We start from the raw sequence: 18424 nt of genomic DNA on the forward strand, positions 1-18424 counted from the left end.
GCCATCATGACGACAGCAGACATCACTGACGAGAATGGAAATCCCATAAACGACGAGCAGCACAACAAGGCGAGCTTCTTTGCCATGGGAGCCGGCAATGTAAACCCGTCTAAGGCGGTGGATCCTGGCCTAGTTTATGACATCGAGCCTGATGACTACGTGCGCTTCCTTTGTGGGCTAGGCTACTCGGACAAGCAAGTCGAGATGGTGACCAACCGGCAAGTTGCTTGCGCAAAGGTGGGTAAGATTAGGGATGTGGATTTGAACTACCCAGCTATCTCAGTGGCATCATCCCCGCGTTTGAATAAGATTACGATAATCCGAACGGTGAAAAATATCTCCAACAAACGATCGACGTACAAAGTAAAAGTGGATGGTCTAAAAAATGTAGTGGTGGATGTCTCGCCAAAGACGTTGGAGTTCTCCGGTAAGATCAACGAAAGCAAAACTTTTACCATAAGCTTGAGCTGGAAAACAACAAGGAGAGAGGAATCTTTGTCAGCTGCGGCGGTGGAAATTTTGGCCCCAAGGCGGCCTCTCTCATCAACCAGGCTCCTTGGGTCCTCACCGTAGCTGCCAGCACCATAGACCGCAACAAAAGGGCGACCGTGAAGCTGGGAAATGGCGTCGAGCTCCACGGCGAGTCGGCTTACCAGCCTAACAACTACCCTTCCGCTCCCCTGCCGCTGACCACCTCGGGGAGCCTCCCCGGTTCCAATTGCGGGGCAGGGATGATCAAGGCGAACGTGAGGGGGAAGATGGTGATTTGCTCGAAAAAAGTGTCTGGATCAAGGATCGCCGTCGGCGCCCGCATAAAGTCCCTTGTAGGCAAGGCGATGCTGATGGTCAACGACGCGCTCGGCGGCTACACCACGAGGGCCGAAGCGCATCATCTCCCTATGTCCTACCACAATTACATCAACGGCTTGAGCGTCTTTAGCTACGTGAACGATACGGAGAAGCCGGTAGCCTCCATCATCTTCAAGGGCACCATTTTCAAGGTTTTCCCGGCGCCCACCGTCGCTTCTTTCTCTTCACGAGGGTCGAATTCCCATAGCAGAGGAGTGTTGAAGCCCGACATCTTGGCACCCGGCGTCAACATTCTGGCGGCGTCATCCACTCGGGTCGGCTCTAAACCTTCCAACATTCGAACCTTCGATATGATCTCCGGAACTTCCATGGCGACGCCTCATCTCAGCGGCGTCACTGCACTGATAAAGGCGGTGCACCCGGACTGGTCACCAGCTGCCATCAAATCCGCCATCATGACGACAGCAGACATCACTGACGAGAATGGAAATCCCATAAACGACGAGTAGCACAACAAGGCGAGCTTCTTTGCCATGGGAGCCGGCAATGTAAACCCGTCTAAGGCGGTGGATCCTGGCCTAGTTTATGACATCGAGCCTGATGACTACGTGCGCTTCCTTTGTGGGCTAGGCTACTCGGACAAGCAAGTCGAGATGGTGACCAACCGGCAAGTTGCTTGCGCAAAGGTGGGTAAGATTAGGGATGTGGATTTGAACTACCCAGCTATCTCAGTGGCATCATCCCCGCGTTTGAATAAGATTACGATAATCCGAACGGTGAAAAATATCTCCAACAAACGATCGACGTACAAAGTAAAAGTGGATGGTCTAAAAAATGTAGTGGTGGATGTCTCGCCAAAGACGTTGGAGTTCTCCGGTAAGATCAACGAAAGCAAAACTTTTACCATAAGCTTGAGTTGGAAAACAACAAGGAGAGAGGAATCTTTGTCAGCTGCGGCGGTGGAAATTTTGGCCCCAAGGCGGCCTCTCTCATCAACCAGGCTCCTTGGGTCCTCACCGTAGCTGCCAGCACCATAGACCGCAACATAAGGGCGACCGTGAAGCTGGGAAATGGCGTCGAGCTCCACGGCGAGTCGGCTTACCAGCCTAACAACTACCCTTCCGCTCCCCTGCCGCTGACCACCACGGGGAGCCTCCCCGGTTCTAATTGCGGGGCAGGGATGATCAAGGCGAACGTGAGGGGGAAGATGGTGATTTGCTAAAAAAAAGTGTCTGGATCAAGGATCGCCGTCGGCGCCCGCATAAAGTCCCTTGGAGGCAAGGCGATGCTGATGGTCAACGACGCGCTCGGCGGCTACACCACGAGGGCCGAAGCGCATCATCTCCCTATGTCCTACCACAATTACATCAACGGCTTGAGCGTCTTTAGCTACGTGAACGATACGGAGAAGCCGGTAGCCTCCATCATCTTCAAGGGCACCATTTTCAAGGTTTTCCCGGCGCCCACCATCGCTTCTTTCTCTTCACGAGGGCCGAATTCCCATAGCAGAGGAGTGTTGAAGCCCGACATCTTGGCACCCGGCGTCAACATTCTGGCGGCGTCATCCACTCGGGTCGGCTCTAAACCTTCCAACATTCGAACCTTCGATATGATCTCCGGAACTTCCATGGTGACGCCTCATCTCAGCGGCGTCGCTGCACTGATAAAGGCGGTGCACCCGGACTGGTCACCAGCTGACATCAAATCCGCCATCATGACGACAGCAGACATCACTGACGAGAATGGAAATCCCATAAACGACGAGCAGCACAACAAGGCGAGCTTCTTTGCCATGGGAGCCGGCAATGTAAACCCGTCTAAGGCGGTGGATCCTGGCCTAGTTTATGACATCGAGCCTGATGACTACGTGCGCTTCCTTTGTGGGCTAGGCTACTCGGACAAGCAAGTCGAGATGGTGACCAACCGGCAAGTCGCTTGCGCAAAGGTGGGTAAGATTAGGGATGTGGATTTGAACTACCCAGCTATCTCAGTGGCATCATCCCCGCGTTTGAATAAGATTACGATAATCAGAACGGTGAAAAATATCTCCAACAAACGATCGACGTACAAAGTAAAAGTGGATGGTCTAAAAAATGTAGTGGTGGATGTCTCGCCAAAGACGTTGGAGTTCTCCGGTAAGATCAACGAAAGCAAAACTTTTACCATAAGCTTGAGTTGGAAAACAACAAGGAGAGAGGAATCTTTGTCAGCTGCGGCGGTGGAAATTTTGGCCCCAAGGCGGCCTCTCTCATCAACCAGGCTCCTTGGGTCCTCACCGTAGCTGCCAGCACCATAGACCGCAACATAAGGGCGACCGTGAAGCTGGGAAATGGCGTCGAGCTCCACGGCGAGTCGGCTTACCAGCCTAACAACTACCCTTCTGCTCCCCTGCCGCTGACCACCTCGGGGAGCCTCCCCGGTTCCAATTGCGGGGCAGGGATGATCAAGGCGAATGTGAGGGGGAAGATGGTGATTTGCTCGAAAAAAGTGTCTGGATCAAGGATCGCCGTCGGCGCCCGCATAAAGTCCCTTGGAGGCAAGGCGATGCTGATGGTCAACGACGCGCTCGGCGGCTACACCACGAGGGCCGAAGCGCATCATCTCCCTATGTCCTACCTCAATTACATCAACGGCTTGAGCGTCTTTAGCTACGTGAACGATACGGAGAAGCCGGTAGCCTCCATCATCTTCAAGGGCACCATTTTCAAGGTTTTCCCGGCGCCCACCGTCGCTTCTTTCTCTTCACGAGGGCCGAATTCCCATAGCAGAGGAGTGTTGAAGCCCGACATCTTGGCACCCGGCGTCAACATTCTGGCGGCATCATCCACTCGGGTCGGGTTTAAACCTTCCAACATTCGAACCTTCGATATGATCTCCGGAACTTCCATGGTGACGCCTCATCTCAGCGGCGTCGCTGCACTGATAAAGGCGGTGCACCGGGACTGGTCACCAGCTGCCATCAAATCCGCCATCATGACGACAGCAGACATCACTGACGAGAATGGAAATCCCATAAACGACGAGTAGCACAACAAGGCGAGCTTCTTTGCCATGGGAGCCGACAATGTAAACCCGTCTAAGGCGGTGGATCCTGGCCTAGTTTATGATATCGAGCCTGATGACTACGTGCGCTTCCTTTGTGGGCTAGGCTACTCGGACAAGCAAGTCGAGATGGTGACCAATCGGCAAGTTGCTTGCGCAAAGGTGGGTAAGATTAGGGATGTGGATTTGAACTACCCAGCTATCTCAGTGGCATCATCCCTGCGTTTGAATAAGATTACGATAATCCGAACAGAGAAAAATATCTCCAACAAACGATCGACGTATAAAGTAAAATTGGATGGTCTAAAAAATGTAGTGGTGGATGTCTCGCCAAAGACGTTGGAGTTCTCCGGTAAGATCAACGAAAGCAAAACTTTTACCATAAGCTTGAGTTGGAAAACAACAAGGAGAGAGGAATCTTTGTCAGCTGCGGCGGTGGAAATTTTGGCCCCAAGGCGGCCTCTCTCATCAACCAGGCTCCTTGGGTCCTCACCGTAGCTGCCAGCACCATAGACCGCAACATAAGGGCGACCGTGAAGCTGGGAAATGGCGTCGAGCTCCACGGCGAGTCGGCTTACCAGCCTAACAACTACCCTTCCGCTCCCCTGCCGCTGACCACCTCGGGGGAGCCTCCCCGGTTCCAATTGCGGGGCAGGGATGATCAAAGCGAACGTGAGGGGGAAGATGGTGATTTGCTCGAAAAAAGTGTCTGGATCAAGGATCGCCGTCGGCGCCCACATAAAGTCCCTTGGAGGCAAGGCGATGCTGATGGTGAACGACACGCTCGGCGGCTACACCACGAGGGCCGAAGCGCATCATCTCCCTATGTCCTACCTCAATTACATCAACGGCTTGAGCGTCTTTAGCTACGTGAACGATACGGAGAAGCCGGTAGCCTCCATCATCTTCAAGGGCACCATTTTCAAGGTTTTCCCGGCGCCCACCATCGCTTCTTTCTCTTCACGAGGGCCGAATTCCCATAGCAGAGGAGTGTTGAAGCCCGACATCTTGGCACTCGGCATCAACATTCTGGCGGCGTCATCCACTCGGGTCGGCTCTAAACCTTCCAACATTCGAACCTTCGATATGATCTCCGGAACTTCCATGGCGACGCCTCATCTCAGCGGCGTCGCTGCACTGATAAAGGCGGTGCACCCGGACTGGTCACCAGCTGCCATCAAATCCGCCATCATGACGACAGCAGACATCACTGACGAGAATGGAAATCCCATAAACGACGAGCAGCACAACAAGGCGAGCTTCTTTGCCATGGGAGCCGGCAATGTAAACCCGTCTAAGGCGGTGGATCCTGGCCTAGTTTATGACATCGAGCCTGATGACTACGTGCGCTTCCTTTGTGGGCTAGGCTACTCGGACAAGCAAGTCGAGATGGTGACCAACCGGCAAGTCGCTTGCGCAAAGGTGGGTAAGATTAGGGATGTGGATTTGAACTACCCAGCTATCTCAGTGGCATCATCCCCGCGTTTGAATAAGATTACGATAATCCAGAATGGTGAAAAATATCTCCAACAAACGATTGACGTACAAAGTAAAAGTGGATGGTCTAAAAAATGTAGTGGTGGATGTCTCGCCAAAGATGTTGGAGTCCGGTAAGATCAACGAAAGCAAAACTTTTACCATAAGCTTGAGTTGGAAAACAACAAGGAAAAGAGGAATCTTTTGACTGCGGCGGTGGAAATTTTGGCCCCAAGGCGGCCTCTCTCATCAACCAGGCTCCTTGGGTCCTCACCGTAGCTGCCAGCACCATAGACCGCAACAAAAGGGCGACCGTGAAGCTGGGAAATGGCGTCGAGCTCCACGGCGAGTCGGCTTACCAGCCTAACAACTACCCTTCCGCTCCCCTGCCGCTGACCACCTCGGGGAGCCTCCCCGGTTCCAATTGCGGGGCAGGGATGATCAAGGCGAACGTGAGGGGGAAGATGGTGATTTGCTCGAAAAAAGTGTCTGGATCAAGGATCGCTGTCGGCGCCCGCATAAAGTCCCTTGTAGGCAAGGAGATGCTGATGGTCAACGACGCGCTCGGCGGCTACACCACGAGGGCCGAAGCGCATCATCTCCCTATGTCCTACCTCAATTACATCAACGGCTTGAGCGTCTTTAGCTACGTGAATGATACGGAGAAGCCGGATAACCTCCATCATCTTCAAGGGCACGATTTTCAAGGTTTTCCCGGCGCCCACCGTCGCTTCTTTCTCTTCACGAGGGCTGAATTCCCATAGCAGACGAATGTTGAAGCCCGACATCTTGGCACCCGGCGCCAACACTGGCGGCGTCATCCACTCGGGTCGGCTCTAAAACCTTCCAACATTCGAACCTTCGATAATCTCCGAAACTTCCATGGCGACGCCTCATCTCAGCGGCGTCGCTGCACTGATAAAGGCGGTGCACTCGGACTGGTCACCAGGTGCCATCAAATCCGCCATCATGACGACAGCAGACATCACTGACGAATGGAAATCCCATAAACGACGAGTAGCACAACAAGGCGAGCTTCTTTGCCATGGGAGCCGGCAATGTAAACCCGTCTAAGGCGGTGGATCCTGGCCTAGTTTATGACATCGTGCCAGATGACAACGTGCGCTTCCTTTGTGGGCTAGGCTACTCGGACAAGCAAGTCGAGATGGTGACCAACCGGCAAGTTGCTTGCGCAAAGGTGGGTAAGATTAGGGATGTGGATTTGAACTACCCAGCTATCTCAGTGGCATCATCCCCGCGTTTGAATAAGATTACGATAATCCGAACGGTGAAAAATATCTCCAACAAACGATCGACGTACAAAGTAAAAGTGGATGGTCTAAAAAATGTAGTGGTGGATGTCTCGCCAAAGACGTTGGAGTTCTCCGGTAAGATCAACGAAAGCAAAACTTTTACCATAAGCTTGAGTTGGAAAACAACAAGGAGAGAGGAATCTTTGCCAGCTGCGGCGGTGGAAATTTTGGCCCAAGGCGGCCTCTCTCATCAACCAGGCTCCTTGGGTCCTCACCGTAGCTGCCAGCACCATAGACCGCAACAAAAGGGCGACCGTGAATCTGGGAAATGGCGTCGAGCTCCACGGCGAGTCGGCTTACCAGCCTAACAACTTCCCTTCCGCTCCCCTGCCGCTGACCACCTCGGGGAGCCTCCCCGGTTCCAATTGCGGGGCAGGGATGATCAAGGCGAACGTGAGGGGGAAGATGGTGATTTTGCTCGAAAAAAGTGTTGGATCAAGGATCGCCGTCGGCGCCCGCATAAAGTCCCTCGGTGGCAAGGCGATGCTGATGGTCAACGACGCGCTCGGCGGCTACACCACGAGGGCCGAAGCGCATCATCTCCCTATGTCCTTCCTAAATTACATCAACGGCTTGAGCGTCTTTAGCTACGTGAACGATACGGAGAAGCCGGTAGCCTCCATCATCTTCAAGGGCACCATTTTCAAGGTTTTCCCGGCGCCCACCATCGCTTCTTTCTCTTCACGAGGGCTAAATTCCCATAGTAGAAGAGTGTTGAAGCCCGACATCTTGGCACCCGGCGTCAACATTCTGGTGGCGTCATCCACTCGGGTCGGCTCTAAACCTTCCAACATTCGAATCTTCGATATGATCTCCAGAACTTCCATGGCGACGCCTCATCTCAGCGGCGTCGCTGCACTGATAAAGGCGGTGCACCCGGACTGGTCACCAGCTGACATCAAATCCGCCATCATGACGACAGCAGACATCATTGACGAGAATGGAAATCCCATAAACGACGAGAAGCACAACAAGGCGAGCTTCTTTGCCATGGGAGCCGGCAATGTAAACCCGTCTAAGGCGGTGGATCCTGGCCTAGTTTATGACATCGAGCCTGATGACTACGTGCGCTTCCTTTGTGGGCTAGGCTACTCGGACAAGCAAGTCGAGATGGTGACCAACCGGCAAGTCGCTTGCGCAAAGGTGGGTAAGATTAGGGATGTGGATTTGAACTACCCAGCTATCTTAGTGGCATCATCCCCGCGTTTGAATAAGATTACGATAATCAGAACGGTGAAAAATTTCTCCATCAAACGATCAACGTACAAAGTAAAAGTGGATGGTCTAAAAAATGTAGTGGTGGATGTCTCGCCAAAGATGTTGGAGTTCTCCGGTAAGATCAACGAAAGCAAAACTTTTACCATAAGCTTGAGCTGGAAAACAACAAGGAGAGAGGAATCTTTGTCAGCTGCGGCGGTGGAAATTTTGGCCCCAAGGCGGCCTCTCTCATCAACCAGGCTCCTTGGGTCCTCACCGTAGCTGCTAGCACCATAGACCGCAACATAAGGGCGACCGTGAAGCTGGGAAATGGCGTCGAGCTCCACGGCGAGTCGGCTTACTAGCCTAACAACTACCCTTCTGCTCCCCTGCCGCTGACCACCTCGGGGAGCCTCCCCGGTTCCAATTGCGGGGCAGGGATGATCAAGGCGAATGTGAGGGGGAAGATGGTGATTTGCTAAAAAGTATCTGGATCAAGGATCGCCGTCGGCGCCCGCATAAAGTCCCTTGTAGGCAAGGCGATGCTGATGGTCAACGACGCGCTCGGCGGCTACACCACGAGGGTCGAAGCGCATCATCTCCCTATGTTCTACCACAATTACATCAACGGCTTGAGCGTCTTTAGCTACGTGAACGATACGGAGAAGCCGGTAGCCTCCTTCATCTTCAAGGGCACCATTTTCAAGGTTTTCCCGGCGCCCACCGTCGCTTCTTTCTCTTCACGAGGGCCGAATTCCCATAGCAGAGGAGTGTTGAAGCCCGACATCTTGGCACCCGGCGTCAACATTCTGGCGGCATCATCCACTCGGGTCGGGTTTAAACCTTCCAACATTCGAACCTTCGATATGATCTCCGGAACTTCCATGGCGACGCCTCATCTCAGCGGCGTCGCTGCACTGATAAAGGCGGTGCACCGGGACTGGTCACCAGCTGCCATCAAATCCGCCATCATGACGACAGCAGACATCACTGACGAGAATGGAAATCCCATAAACGACGAGTAGCACAACAAGGCGAGCTTCTTTGCCATGGGAGCCGGCAATGTAAACCCGTCTAAGGCGGTGGATCCTGGCCTAGTTTATGATATCGAGCCTGATGACTACGTGCGCTTCCTTTGTGGGCTAGGCTACTCGGACAAGCAAGTCGAGATGGTGACCAATCGGCAAGTTGCTTGCGCAAAGGTGGGTAAGATTAGGGATGTGGATTTGAACTACCCAGCTATCTCAGTGGCATCATCCCTGCGTTTGAATAAGATTACGATAATCCGAACAGAGAAAAATATCTCCAACAAACGATCGACGTATAAAGTAAAATTGGATGGTCTAAAAAATGTAGTGGTGGATGTCTCGCCAAAGACGTTGGAGTTCTCCGGTAAGATCAACGAAAGCAAAACTTTTACCATAAGCTTGAGTTGGAAAACAACAAGGAGAGAGGAATCTTTGTCAGCTGCGGCGGTGGAAATTTTGGCCCCAAGGCGGCCTCTCTCATCAACCAGGCTCCTTGGGTCCTCACCGTAGCTGCCAGCACCATAGACCGCAACATAAGGGCGACCATGAAGCTGGGAAATGGCGTCGAGCTCCACGGCGAGTCGGCTTATCAGCCTAACAACTACCCTTCCGCTCCCCTGCCGCTGACCACCTCGGGGAGCCTCCCGGTTCCAATTGCGGTGGAGGGATGATCAAAGCGAACGTGAGGGGGAAGATGGTGATTTGCTCGAAAAAAGTGTCTGGATCAAGGATCGCCGTCGGCGCCCACATAAAGTCCCTTGGAGGCAAGGCGATGCTGATGGTGAACGACACGCTCGGCGGCTACACCACGAGGGCCGAAGCGCATCATCTCCCTATGTCCTACCTCAATTACATCAACGGCTTGAGCGTCTTTAGCTACGTGAACGATACGGAGAAGCCGGTAGCCTCCATCATCTTCAAGGGCACCATTTTCAAGGTTTTCCCGGCGCCCACCATAGCTTCTTTCTCTTCACGAGGGCCGAATTCCCATAGCAGAGGAGTGTTGAAGCCCGACATCTTGGCACCCGGCGTCAACATTCTGGCGGCGTCATCCACTCGGGTCGGCTCTAAACCTTCCAACATTCGAACCTTCGATATGATCTAGGGAACTTTCATGGTGACGCCTCTTTTCAGCGGCGTCGCTGCACTGATAAAGGCGGTGCACCCGGACTGGTCACCAGTTGCCATCAAATCCGCCATCATGACGACAGCAGACATCACTGACGAGAATGGAAATCCCATAAACGACGAGCAGCACAACAAGGCGAGCTTCTTTGCCATGGGAGCCGACAATGTAAACCCGTCTAAGGCGGTGGATCCTGGCCTAGTTTATGACATCGAGCCTGATGACTACGTGCGCTTCCTTTGTGGGCTAGGCTACTCGGACAAGCAAGTCGAGATGGTGACCAACCGGCAAGTCGCTTGCGCAAAGGTGGGTAAGATTAGGGATGTGGATTTGAACTACCCAGCTATCTCAGTGGCATCATCCCCTCGTTTGAATAAGATTACGATAATCCGAACGGTGAAAAATATCTCCAACAAACGATCGACGTACAAAGTAAAAGTGGATGGTCTAAAAAATGTAGTGGTGGATGTCTCGGCAAAGACGTTGGAGTTCTCCGATAAGATCAACGAAAGCAAAACTTTTACCATAAGCTTGAGTTGGAAAACAACAAGGAGAGAGGAATTTTTGTCAGCTGCGCCGGTGGAAATTCCGGCCCGATGGCGACCTCCCTCTCCAACGAGGCTCCTTGGGTCCTCACCGTAGCTGCCAGCACCATAGACCGCAACATAAGGGCTACCGTGAAGCTAGGGAATGGCGTCGAGCTCGATGGTGAGTCGGCCTACCAGCCGAACAGATACCCTTCCGATTCCCTACCGATGACCATCCCAGGGAGCCTCGCCGCTCCCAATTGCGGGGCCGTGGTTGATCGAGTCGGAGGTGAAGGGGAAGATGGTGATTTGCTCGACAGCGTCTGGATCAAGGATCGGTGACATCATAAAGTCCCTCGGAGGCAAGGCGATGCTAATGGTCAACGGCGCGCTCGACGGCTACACCACGATGGCCGAAGCGCAAGTTCTCCCTATGTCCTACCTCAATTACATCAATGGCTCAAGCGTCGCTCACTACGTGAATGTGACTGAGAAGCCGGTAGCCTCCATCATCTTCAAGGGCACCATTTTCAAAGTCTTTCCGGCACCCACCGTTGCTTATTTTTCTTCACGGGGGCCGAATTCCCAGAGCAGAGGAGTGTTGAAGCCCGACATCTTGGCACCGGGTGTCAACATTTTGGCGGCATGGCCCACTCAGGTCGGCCCTAATCCTTCCCAGACCGGGAACACTCAAACCTTCAATATGATCTCCGGAACTTCCATGTCAACGCCTCATCTCAGCGGTGTCGCTGCACTAATAAAGGCGGCACACCCGGACTGGTCACCAGCTGCCATCAAATCCGCCATCATGACGACGGCAGACATCACCGACGAGAATGGGAATCCCATAAACGACGAGCAACACAACAAGGCAAGCTTCTTTGACATGGGAGCCGGCAATGTCAACCCGTCTAAGGCGGTGGATCCTGGCCTAGTTTATGACATTGAACCCGATGACTATGTGCGCTTCCTTTGCGGGCTAGGCTACTCGGACAAGCAAGTCGAGATGGTGACCCACCGGCAGGCCGCTTGCGCAAAGGTGGGTAAGATTAGGGATGTGGATTTGAACTACCCAGCTATCTCAGTGGCATCATCCCCGGATTTGAATAAGATTACGATAATCCGAACGGTGAAAAATATCTCCAGCAAACAATCGACGTACAAAGTGAAAGTGGATGGTCTAAAAAATGTAGCTGTGGAGGTCTCGCCAGAGACGTTGGAGTTCTCCGGTAAGATCAACGAAAGCAAAACTTTTAGCATAAGCTTAAGCTGGAAAACAACAAGGAGGACGCTCGAAGAAGGAAGTTTGTTGTGGGTAGCAGATACAAAATCCGTGAGGATTCCGATCGTGATTGTCTGATCACATAAATACTCTGCTATTACTCTACGAGCTGAAATAATAAAAAATGATATCTATATAATGACAATTACCAGCAAATTATCATATTTATTTGCATAAAATAATTGCCTAGATATCAACATCTGTTATGTCAAGCGGCAACTGATCAATTCCTTTTTTAAGGAGATCAGTTACATAGTCATTTCATTGACTCAATGGATTACGGGCTTCTTCCATTCTACAGCAAATAACATTTGGATTTCTTGTCCCAAATGCACAAGGTAAGAAGAAACCTATGACAAGATTCAACCTATTGGCTATTTCTTTCCACATTTGGTTTAAGCTTAAGCGGGCACAAAATTGACTAAGCACTTGAGATTTAGACATAAATAAGCACAAATGTAAAAGAACCTAGAATGATGTTGATTGAAAGGAAAATATAATTATATCCCAAATATCTCAACACCATACTTATGTTGGGAAAAAAAAAATACTTTGTAGAATAATGATAAGAAGAAAATAGAAGAAGACTTTTAGTGGAGAACAAAGTTGCTACAGCAAAGAGCTCGATGTTTTCTTCAATATCAAAATGAGAGTTACAAGACATACATATATACACTCACATGGTTACAATACATTAATTAAATCATAAAAGTTATTAATGATATTATTCTCATAAAATAGTCATATTTGAATTTTAATGCTAACCTTCTCGAATAAAGGTATATTTTAACTGCAAGAGATACATACATATCCGAGTGGACGAAGAAACAATATGACATTCATTTACAAACGAAAATACATCAAGCGATTAAGGCACCACATGCCTACACTCTCTTTATGGACTCAAGATAAAACTTGCAATTTCAAAATTAAAAATAATTCTTAAATTCTTATCCTAGTCCTAAAAGTTAGGATCAGTCAACTTATTGGTATCCTAAATTATGTGCAATAAAAGACAACATGTGTAATTAAATCTAGAAATACAATTGAGCGTATAAAAGAGATGATTTGCAATATATTTACATACATTAGTTTATTAATCCCATTTATTTTACAAATTCAAGAGTCCTTACTTTGAATTAGGGAGATCGTAGGCCTTCTCCAAATGAGTTGATATCCACTGTAGGTAAGAACAAACCTTGGAGTGAGTCCAACAAGTCATTCTTAGCTACGGTGGTAGGTATCTTATATCGATTAAGTATTATGTATACCTAACTATCACATTATGCTATCAACTACTTGAATGTTCACATAAACATCGGGTTGTTAACATATTAACATGTATACATCATATGCATAACACCCAACTTTACCTCTATTTACATTGACCTTGGAGTGAGTCCAACAAATCAACGCTTCAAGTTAAAGCTAGCCCGCTAATCGTGAGATCACATCTTGATAGTTTGAATATATTTACTTTCAAGCCGAGCTTTGGAGTGAATCCAACAATACAAACAAGAAAGTAAACTCTGGTTCTTACCATATTAGTGGAAGGTGTTAGCCTTAACAATTTTTTATAAGGGTTTTAGATCTTATCCTCTTTTCATGCAATAACTGAATTATTTACATGACATGACATAATTAATGCAACTAATTATGGCGAATGATATGACATGACATAATTAATATAATTAATCATGACTATTTCCAACTATAATCATCGTAAATCTTATTCAATAAAATATGATTAAGAATCTGATTTCATAAATCAAAATTCTTTAATTAGATCAGGAAATAATTTTCCATATCTAATCACATATTTTATTTTAGAAAATATATTTTTAATTAAGAAGATCTAATTAATTAAGAAATAAATTTTCTAATTTAATTTCCTAACAAATTAGAAAATTCTACAATTAGAAATTCTATGTAAAATCATAATATTTTCCTTTAGAAAAAAATTCTCAATTAAGAAAATCTAATTAATTAGGGAATAATTTTCCTAATCTAAAATTTTCTAACCAATTAGAAATTTCTTTAATTAGAAATCTAAATTAAATAAAAATTTTCTTAATTAAATTTACAATGCACTATATCACGTAAAACCATTTTACGCGTATGCTTTGCACTATCAGACTCTGATACCACTGTTGGGATCGTCTTGGTGCAATGTGCGTGTTCTCATGTTTCAAAAACGTGCACAGTGAAAATAACCAAATAATTAAGATTAATTACTACAACACATGTATGCAAATACAAGAAATAATAGTGTACAAGACATGATTGGAAACTAAAATCTTTTAAAATAATAAATAATTCTAAACGTACCTCATAAATGATGTTGAGCGGTGTTGGCATCAATCGAACGGTCCTCGTCGAAGTCCCGCCTCTACTGGTGATCCATGCCAAACTTTCGAGAGGACGACTTCCTAAGTTACGAGTTGCATCACCGTCTTCGGTACTAGCCGACGAATGACAACAATCAAATCGAGAGAAAACCTAATTCATGCAACAACGTTTGTCGTGATCATTTTTTGATATTTTCTAATTATCATGAAGAATCATATTCTTGATGTAGTTTTTGGTGGTCAATCATTGACCGTCTGTTTATGACAAACGACCAGAAATCTTTTTCGATAACGATGGAATAATTTTCCGAAGTCAATTTGATAGAAAACTCTTGGAACAATTCCAGTAGTTACCCTTCACTAGGGCTGGTGGCAACCCTTCACAAGGGTTCTGGCAGCTGAATGCCTAGGTTCGACACTCAAGGGTTTGCTTCTTCTCACAACTGGCAACAGTCGTGTGGATGGGAAGCGGCGGACGGTGTCGTTCCCTTAGGAAGAAGAAGAACAGTGTTTAAAGAGGAGCAATAGTGTCCTCTTCTTTCGGGCCCGCGGTGGCAGCGGAGAAGCAAAGCAAAAGTGGTGGACTAGCGGTCCACCATGATTCCGCCGAGCAGAGCAAGGAGAAGGATAAGAGGTGCGATGATCTTCTGACTTCGGGAACCAGAGCTAGGGAATTTAGCCGACATCAAAACAGGGCATGCGACGGCGAAACAGAGGCAGCCGACATCGCTCATGCATAGAAAGAATTTGGTGGCAACAGCAAGGTAGGACGGAGCTCTCTCTCTCCCACACGGTCGGCTGCAACGGAAGGGCTCAGCAGCAGCGCACACACGAGGAAGAAGAAGAAGATGTCGCGGTCTCTGTTTCCTGCTTTTGGCTGGCACGCGCTTAGGCTAGGGTTCCTTCGCATCCTCACTTCTCTTCACCACGGTTGGTTGTGCTCGGAAGGAGCTCTAGCAGACGGCGCTGCAATTGGGAGAAGAACTTCCAGCTTCTTCTCGCAGACAATGAAAACGCCATAATGCCACGATTAGGGATTCCTCCTTGCTGTGTTCTCTTCTCTAGCCCTCGCGGTTGGCCCCTTTTAAATGTGGCTGACACGGTTTTCTCGTCGATGGACGCGGGTGCGGGCGATTTCTATTAGTTGTGCCGAACTCAGTGCTGCAGGAGAGACGAAGTCGCGAAAGATAGAAGGAGATCCGGCGCACGTCAAACCAAGCAAAAAAGTGGCTGAACCAGAAGAATTAAACCTAGCTTGAACTGAACTGATATATAGGGTTTACTATAACAAATTGGTACAATTTTGATTCACTTGGTTCAGTGACCAAACAATCTTCGATTTGACCCAAACAAATTTTGTTCAATTCTTCTTTACAAGCGAATCTTCTCATCTCTTTTATGTTGCCAAAATCTCTTCCATCATGAACCAAAATAAGATGGTTCAATTTGGTTCAAAACTGAATCGTTTGGTTTAATAACCAAATGACCTTCGATTGAAACGATATCAATTTCGTTCATTTCGTCTTCATAAGATGAATTCCATCATTTTGTCCTTTGTCTGGTCCAACCAGACTTTATTCTCTCGAGCTGAGAATCCAATTCTCAAATTCATTTTAAGTCCTTCAGAGAACTTGTAATGTGTGTGATCCAATAGGTTCTCAGTTATGTTGACCATCCGTAATTAATAATTAATTGTGGAATGATCATGAGTGACACCTAGTAGTACATCATGATCCCCAATTGACTGAAAAATCAATGATTGATTCCAGAATACTTCTAAACCCTTCAGTAGCTTTAATGAACTGTGTCTCATTTCTTTTATTGTCTTATATCCACTTGGTTCAGGACATGGTCTGTTTGTATCAGTCCACACTAGGTTGACTACATCACACCTAGCCCAAGCTACTTTCTTGTCCTATGGATTCAAGTTACTTGTACATGTGTCCAAAAGTCTCGTACTCTTGACATGTAATAATTTGACCAAAGATTTTAGTAATAATCCTAACAAGCGACCGTAGGGTATAGGTCTCCTTTTTACAAAGTGCGATGAATCCTCTGTGAACTATTCAAACACCTTCAAGCACTTCGACTTATACCCAATCATTCCAGATTCACACCTTATCAAAGATGTCTACTTAATATGTCAAAGTATAAAACCTCTATGACCAAGGTGACTTGAATATCGCAAGTCTAAGGAAACTCACACTTAAGCTGCAATGATATCTTCATTAATAGATATGTGATAACATATAGAACCATATAAAGTCTCAAGGCAGATCACTCCAATGAACTAGTTACCTTTAACTAGTATCCACGTTTAACTCTTGACATCCAATGTCTCTAGTCAGTGAGAACAGCTGCTTAGCAAACCAAGGAGTTTAACACGTGCTAGTCTCAACAGAATCGATGACATCCGTGCTCATCAATTTCATGATTAGGGATAATTTCAATACATTCATAATTACACATGTAGAGATTCTCACTAATTGTGATCCAATCATAAATTCTCTCATGCTATGAATTGTATTGTCGACATTTAATAATTGAGCTTAAGATCTAATCAAACACATAGAAAATATGCACTCAAATAGTGAATTTTTATTTATCCAATAAATAGTGTAATCGTAAGGCGATTACCTTAGGACATCTCTTAAATCTTACATTTGCTTCTTTAAAGCATTCTGGTTCAACTTCAGAAAAATTGCATGATTCATATATTTAACTTAATCATCAAGTTTGTCTCGAGGGACTTTTTGAAGAAAAAGAACCTACAATAGGAGTTGTTGAACTTGGTGGAGTTTGGAAAATACCTTCATGAGTTATTCTTGTTTCAGAATTATCTCCGAAAGAAAATTTTGCACTTCCATTTGAACCTGGGGTTGATGAAGATAATATAACATCATGTACTTGTGGTTGCTAAAGCTCTTCTTTCTCCTTCCAATTCCAAACTGCATTTTCATCAAAAATAACATCTTTTCTCACAATTAGTTGTTTAGTTTACACATCATATAATTGATACCCTTTTCCGTTGGAATTGTATCCAACAAATACATATTTCTTACTTTTCTCATTGAACTTAGTTCTTTTTTAGAAGGAATGTGAACATAACATATACAACCAAAAATTTTTAAATGTCTTACCGAGGGTTTGACTCAACTCCAAGCTTCAAAAGGAGTTTTATACTTAATCACCTTGGTTGGACTTCTATTAAGAATATAAATGACTGAATGTACAATTGTTGCCCAAAAATTCTTCGGGGTTGAGGGAGTAAAGAGAATTTGGAACTCAACTATTCAGTGTTGATGTTGGAAGCACCACATCGAATCTATATTTTAATGTATGACTAAGTTTAAATTTAGATTATTTGTGATATGATGAGTTTGTTGAATTTGTAGGTGTAGGTATGCGACGAATGGCAAAGTCATGGTTGGGAATCAGGCTAAGACCCAATGGGACTAGACAAGCAATAGATGTATTGGTTTGGAATCATGCAACAAAAAGCCTTAGTGGGACTAGGTAAGGAAAACCGAATTGGGAACTAGGCTCAAAAATTCCGAGTGGGATTAGGCAAGAAAGACTTGTTTGGAAACCAAGCAAATAAGATTTAGTTGAGAAGTAAGTAAAGGAATTCTAAGAGAGTTAGCTGGGAGCTGAAGTCTTGACAATAAATCTAGATGGGTTAGTTAGGAGTTGACCATCTAACAAAGGTAAGTATGTGATGCGGGTGTTTTGTTGGAAAAATTATTTATATACATTTTCCCTTTATTTATTTGTCACTTACACCCATTAAAATTATTTATTTATTTATTTTCAAACCCCTATTTATTGCTAAAGTAGCATAGAGAGGTTCAAGTCGTCTCTCTTGGACTCAATGATAGGATATTATTCTAGACTCATGGTGCGGGATTTTTATTTCAACTTTATTCATTAAATTGATAAATGAAGATCAAATTTAATCTATAATTAATAGAAGAATCCTAAGTATACAGTCCTAGTTACACTGTTAAATTCTATTGCACATAAATTACAACATCTATACAAAACAAGGACATGCCCGTTATTCAATTCATAACATTCAAAATTCACCTACCAATCATGCAATTATTCAACAAACTTATTTCATTCACAAAAGTCATAACTTATCAAATGAATTTTATTCGTACAATCTTAATATACAACATACAACATGTCATTTTCACAACAAATGTAACATACAATATGCTTTTATTTACATGACACATACTACTCAACCTACATGGACTATACAAACAAGTA

At 46.5% G+C, this 18424-nt stretch overlaps 1 protein-coding gene and 3 pseudogenes across 1 annotated transcript; all 4 read left to right on the top strand.

Moving 5' to 3' along the window:
* The first annotated feature begins 1343 nt into the window (after positions 1-1343).
* LOC141823825 (subtilisin-like protease) lies at positions 1344-3837 on the top strand (annotated as a pseudogene).
* A 2536-nt stretch (positions 3838-6373) lies between these two features.
* LOC141823826 (subtilisin-like protease 1) lies at positions 6374-8203 on the top strand. The gene is made up of 3 exons (XM_074711048.1): positions 6374-6716; positions 6772-7784; positions 8009-8203. The coding sequence occupies exons 1-3, from the start codon at positions 6374-6376 to the stop codon at positions 8201-8203; spliced, it is 1551 nt and encodes a 516-aa protein (XP_074567149.1).
* A 177-nt stretch (positions 8204-8380) lies between these two features.
* LOC141823828 (subtilisin-like protease) lies at positions 8381-9537 on the top strand (annotated as a pseudogene).
* Positions 9538-9560: 23 nt separating this feature from the next.
* LOC141823829 (subtilisin-like protease) lies at positions 9561-11879 on the top strand (annotated as a pseudogene).
* Positions 11880-18424: the final 6545 nt, after the last annotated feature.

Source organism: Curcuma longa, chromosome 3 (genome assembly GCF_044706935.1).
Source record: "Curcuma longa cultivar G26 ecotype Majalengka, Jawa Barat chromosome 3, ITB_CL_G26_1.1, whole genome shotgun sequence".
Classification (NCBI taxonomy): Eukaryota; Viridiplantae; Streptophyta; class Magnoliopsida; order Zingiberales; family Zingiberaceae; genus Curcuma; species Curcuma longa.

Excerpts from the sequence above, each read along its gene's own strand:
- LOC141823826 (XM_074711048.1), top strand. The coding sequence starts at position 6,374 with ATGGGAGCCGGCAATGTAAACCCGTCTAAGGCGGTGGATCCTGGCCTA. Across the intron at positions 6,717-6,771 it reads AAAGACGTTGGAGTTCTCCG|GAGAGAGGAATCTTTGCCAG; the intron begins GTAAGATCAACG and ends GAAAACAACAAG. Across the intron at positions 7,785-8,008 it reads GGCAAGTCGCTTGCGCAAAG|CTTGAGCTGGAAAACAACAA; the intron begins GTGGGTAAGATT and ends TTTTACCATAAG.